The 6091-nt window shown below is 38.0% G+C and overlaps 1 protein-coding gene across 1 annotated transcript in view; it reads right to left on the bottom strand.

Annotated features, from left to right (window-relative positions):
- Positions 1-235: 235 nt before the first annotated feature.
- Positions 236-6091, bottom strand: part of DSG3 (desmoglein 3) — a gene marked incomplete at both ends in the record, with an annotated part of 29163 nt that continues 23307 nt past the window's right edge. The window contains 4 exons of the mRNA XM_081252595.1: positions 236-724; positions 1645-1913; positions 3306-3369; positions 3671-3810. Coding sequence (XP_081108721.1) covers positions 236-724; positions 1645-1913; positions 3306-3369; positions 3671-3810 — 962 coding nt within the window. The remainder of the gene's footprint in view (positions 725-1644; positions 1914-3305; positions 3370-3670; positions 3811-6091) is intronic.

Here is a 6091-nt window from a genome sequence, read left to right as displayed (position 1 = left end):
AAATAAGTGCCAAATCAGACCAATACTGTGAGATTTGCTATGCTATTTTGAATAATTTGGTTCAAATATCCATATTTGGCCAGTATATAATTCCAGTTCATTCTGGTCACATCAGAAGGGAACAAGGATCTTCTGTGCAGATTTTACGACCTGACCCTTGTAGCTCTGGCAGACCATGTAGGTTGCCAGGAACACTGGAAATGGGACAAATCACTCTTTCCGTCACTATTACATTTTATGTGAGAAGTGGATCAAAGACTGCAGTGGAAGGCTGCACATAGGAACCGGAAACTGAGCCAGTCTCCATTACCAAATAGCTACCATGCTGCAAAGGGTCACGGATGGAAATGGCTGGCTGGAGGACAGAGCCAGAAGCAGACAAAGCAGACGCTCCCTGGCTGCCTGACAAAATCTGATACCTAACAGATTCTGACTGCTGGACTTGTACGGATTGGCCACGGGATTCAATCCCAGAACCGCTCTCTTTGGTGGGTGGCTGAGAGTTTTTGGCTTCGTCATCCATCCCAAGGCTTATCTCTGCAAGTTTTTTAAATTTGGGACTGAGTGAGTCCAAGCAGCTGTCATCAAACTCATCAGCAATAAAACTGCAACAACCCAGGGAGCCGGTGGGAGAACCAGGGGCACCCATTCCTTCGTTATCATAGATCAGCAAGCAATCGTTTGCTTCCTGGCCATCGTCTTCCTCGGCACAGGCAAATGCTTTCTAAAGGTGGAGAAAAGTGGAAAAAAATGAATCGTAAGAGACACTCAGTGGAAAAATGTAATATTATACCATTCTTAGAACTCAAGGTTTGATCAAGAATGCGTGATTTAGGTAATCCATAGAAGTAAGGGCATCCTCTGTATCAGTAATCTTGTGAGAGCTTGACCCGTAAATAGGGCCCATGCCACACCTCAGAATATTCCAAGAATCCTCATCCTAAACAAGCCCTTCCTGCCAGTCTCTCCTCACACACAGTGTCAGCCTTCATCTGCTCTACCAGGCTAGATGCCAGCAGTTGCCAGTTCTGATACCGAAACTGTAGGTGAGATCCGTTCTAAAGATGCACCAACCAAGAGGCAAGCAACCTTCCTCCCAAAGTCCTCTCTGTTCTTGCACCCTTGTCCCATTTTGATTCTATGCTTCCTGACACTTCACCTAATCTTGGACCACAGCCCTCGCTCCCCCTTTTATGTTTGGGTCATTAACTCAATGGTTCTTCAACATTTTTGGACATGGACTCCTTGACAATGTGAAGAATACTCTAACACTCTCAGAAAAATGTTTGCAGATGTATTCTGACATCCTTCATGGTATTGGAAATAGAAAATAAGCTGCTTTGTATTCCTAAAGAGGATGCTGCTGATCTGAAATGCAAAAGGTTTTGCTTTCTGTTGTTATTCCAGCTGGAGGAATGAGGTGCCATATTCTCTCATCTTATGTCTACCGGCCCCTTCTTCCTTTTGACCAGTAGCTGGATTTTGGCAGCCATCTTAGGTTATCTGTATTATTTTACAAGGAGTCTCTACTTTTTTTTTCTTGTATTTCCCCAAGCTGCAAACAAACGAACTGTAAAACTGAAGTAGAGTCAAGTAGAAAGATCTCTAATGTAAACAAGATAACAAAGTTTTCCACCAAATTACCTGAGAAAAGTAGGAGTCTAGGAAGTTCATGTTTATTGCCCCTTCACCATAGTCCTTGTTGGTTCCTTCCATGGAATACCTTCTTCTCATCGTTCCGGACACAATAGTTGCAGAATAGTTGCTAAGTCCAGCGGCTGTTCCGAATTCTGCAGCGGCTCCAGATCCTGCAGCGGCCCCAGATCCTGCAGCTGCTCCAGGGTTGGTGGTCACTTCCATTCCAGAAGTTCCTTCCACCCCCGTCCCTCCAGCGTATGTATTTGTAAAAACTTCTAAAAACAGGAGAAAATTCGATAACATCTCATGCTGTGATTTGTTTTGTTTTGTTTTGTTTTTTTTCCTGGTCTTTGATATCCGTGAGCAGTTGCCAAGTAAAGCAAGTATGTGGGAGAAAATACAATTTTATGACTCGAGGTGATAAGAACATCCCGCAGTCTGTTATGTGAGAGTAACAGAGGAGGTGAGGACGTAACAGAGGATATTAGCAGATGAAATAGCTCTGAAAACATGCTAATTGAAAAAATATACAAAGGAAATAGATTTTCAGTGACAACGGCCAGAAATGGAAAAGTAAAAACAGAATATTCAGCACACAGCATTGGAAAGCTTCTAATGTAATGCTTGTTTGTTTTCAGGAAAAAAGAAATTATAATTAAGCTGTCATATTGGCTCAATATGGAAACCAAAGAGGAAACATACATAATGTAATCATGCAAATTAGCAGGTGCTAATTTGGTGTCTTGGTGCTTAATGAAAATTTAATAAGCTGTGACTATTTTGCCTGTTACTTTTACATTGCATTTTCATGGGAAGCTATTTTTTCTAGAGAATTCTGAATATAGTTTTTGCTATGTAATTATAATGGGAGAAGCAGGTAAGGATTAAGGATTAAGGTAGCTGATAAAGACAGTTACATTCTTGGGGGAGATCTTATGTGGAGTTTTCAGGCTGGACATTTAAAAACAATCTATTGCTAAGCATGGAATTAAGAAAAAACTGAACATTAGGCATTAGGTCTTATGGTTCTAGTTTACACCTTAGTTGTAGTGTTGAGATAAGATGAGTAAAATAGTCATTTGGTAAACCAAAGAAATAAATAATTTCACCTATATGACAAATAAGCGATTCTTGTCCCATTATGATTAAATATAAGAATTGGTAATTGAACTCAAATCAGGATCCTGTTAGCTCTGGGGAAGGAAAAAGTGCAACAAGACCTAGGATGTGCACACATGAGGCTTTAACTGCAAATATTACTAATGTTGATAGGCAAAGTTGGGTGGTGAGTACATAGTGTTTGTTATATTTTCCTTTACATTTTTCTATATGTGTGAAATCTTTGCTTATTAAAAAATTAATAATTGACCCCCTGAGAGCTCTACTTCAGTTTATTAAAGTTTGGAAATATATAGCAAATCTTCAGCTAGTAAAAAATGGTGACATCAGTGGACAAATGAACTTATTGAAGCCAGAGCTAGGTCACAGAATTGACTGATATACTAACAGTAAACCATTTCATTGAAACCCTATTTCAGGGGTAACATCTCTCAGTATGTGCACAAATATGCAAATTATTAAGAAAAGAATTTAGAACATTTCTTATTTTTCAATATTTCTTATTTAACTCATTATTGCTTTCAAAAATAAATTTTATGTTCACTTACCAGAATTTTCCATGAAATCTACTCCATTGGCAGTTATAGGTGTCACACAGATATTTGCAATTTCCTACAAACCATATGCAAAAAAAAATACATTTAAAAATTACCCAGATTTCACCAATATAAGTAAGATATGCAAATGGAGACATTACAAGAATTTCAAATTCTTCCAGGAGTAACATTTTTATGATTTGACATCTGAAGAGCTAAGATCCTAAAAGGCTCCATTCATTTTAGTACTGACTCTCATGGGTCCTTGAGGGTCAGGAGTATCATTTTTATACCCCATTACCTCTTTATCTATATGAATATAAATCGAATTTTGTTCTGTATGATTGAAATAAATGTTTTACAAAGTGTATCCTCACCTTGTCTTCAGGTTGGGCTCCTTCGATTCCCCACGGACGAATTGTTCCTTCTGAACCATCAGGCACTGGGATGAATCCACCGGTCACTCCCCCGATAGGACCGGTCCCACAGCAACAGGTCAACAGCAGAAGGGGGACCACTAGTATATAGGAAAACAAAATATCAGAACATTTGAATCACTTGGAAACAATTTGACATGGCAATTGTCGGAAACATTACAAAGAAAATACAATAATTTTTAACGCTTATGGATAATCTAATAGAAAGCAAAATTCGCTTCTACAAAATAAAATTTAGTAAATTAAGCATACTAAAATTTCACATGACTATGAAACTGAAGGAGACAGATCAGATTATTCTTGAGACACGTATATTGTTTTCTTAAAATAGGCACTGTTTGATGAATGATAAAGGTGGACATTCAGTTCCTCAATCATTTTCCGTAATATATATTTTTTATTATTGCATTTATTTGTACATGTTGAGGCAATGTGTATCGTGTCAAGTGAATACACACCCGAAGAGTCAAGATTTTAGGTGGGCATTATAGTGATTTGGTAATCTGGTCTCTAATGATCTCTTAGAGAATAGCCATTAACTTGCAAACTCCCTCAGCAACTAGAGTGATGATCTAATATCATTGCACTCTTAATTGTGACTTAGGAATTCTTAGCTTGGGGGGGCCTTCCTGCCTGGGTAATTACCATTCTTTCTGTGCATATCAGTCTTAGCAATAAAGATTAACATCATTCTCAGGCTAATGGGCCAAGAGAGAAAGGAGGCACTTCTCAGTCTAGGTAGTCAGTGACCCCACCTCCACCTTTGGCCTGCTGAGGCCACCTGAATCCTAATGTTTGAATTCTGTTCACTTACTGGCAGCTTAGTGAGAGATTTAAGAGTATATAGCCTCTGGAGTCAGACTTCTAGGGTTTGAGTTTTGGTTCCACCATTCACCAGCTGGACAAATTATGTCATCTTTTCTTGCCTCCATTAACTGATCCAAAGAATGGGAGAATATATAGTATCTACCTCATAGATTGTTGTGAGGATTAAATGAGATAATATAGATAAAGGATGGTACTGAGTGCCATGAGGACTTGCCAGTATTGTTTGGATGGGCTACATCAGTTGTACAAATTAGGTCAGTTTTATATATTTTATATATACATAAATGAAAAAAATTAGGCCAAGTATATAAAATAAAGTAAGTTGGACATAATACATTTTCTCAAAATTTAACGTAATGTTCATATAAGTGATACTTCTAAAGGTTTTCTTTACTTATTGCCATTCTTAATTCTATGACTTTGTTAAATGTGTGGGAAGGGTTGAATATTATAAATGGACAAATTAGTTTTGAAAAGTGATGAATATATATCTGTATGATCAGTATTTTTAGGTGGCCATAATAGTCTTTTAGAAATCTTGTTTATCATTGTGTGTGCAATATGTATTAGGTTTTTACATATGCATCCAGAGAAAGTTCTGTCCTGCACAAAATTCAAGGTACGACATTTTGCAAATGGTGATATTTCACAAGAAGCAAATTTGATTGTGGGAATAATGGAGTATATTACCTCTGACTGTCATCCTGAGCCACAGTCCTAAATGTACAGTAGCCTAGAGGATATATGCATACCTCAAAATTCAACATTTCAAAATCAGACTTATCATTGCCACCCAACTTATCTGTGCTTTCTCTGATATTTTCAATTTCATTTAATGGTTTCAGTAGCAGCCAAATTCAGTGGTGCATATGGACTTCTGTTCCACTCTTCCTATCCATTTGTCTCCAGATCCTCTCCATGTACCCACATCGTGCCTTGCACATCAATCCTTTCCTTTCCAGTCTTATGCCATGGCTCAAAACCTGGCCTCCATCATCCGTTGTGAACTATTACAATAACCTCCTAACTGTTCTTTCCTTTTTAATTTACAGTACACACTGTGCCAATGTTATCTTTCTAAAATACAAATATGATCGTGTTAGTCTTTTATTCAAATACTCTCAGCAACTCTCCTTTCCATGTGTGTGTAAGCTCTTTCAAACTAGTCCCAAAGCATTCTCCAGTTTCATCTCCTTCACTCTCCACAATTTCCCCTTGCTTTAGCCTCTCAAGGCTGTGTGCTTCCTAAAACCTGCCAAGCATTTTCTGGCTTTGGCTCATGCTGTTACCCTTTGGAAACACCTTTCCCTCTTTTTGTACTTGCTATATCCTACTCATTTTCCAAGGCTCAAATGGATGATTCCCCTGAGTCTGTGAAACCTCTGCAATATTCCTTAGTGTTCACTTTTATTTTATATGATATTATTATATATATTACAGCTTTATCATGGTATACGTTTTCCATAGAGTTAGACATGCATAAATCTACTACTACATGAAAACCAGAATCAAGTTCCCTTTCTTGGGAATTTG

This window comes from Mesoplodon bidens, assembly GCF_964165515.1.
Source record: "Mesoplodon bidens genome assembly, chromosome: 13".
In the NCBI taxonomy this organism is placed as follows: Eukaryota; Metazoa; Chordata; class Mammalia; order Artiodactyla; family Ziphiidae; genus Mesoplodon; species Mesoplodon bidens.
Note: the sequence above shows the minus strand (reverse complement) of the source record. Positions and strands in the feature narration are given on the sequence as shown.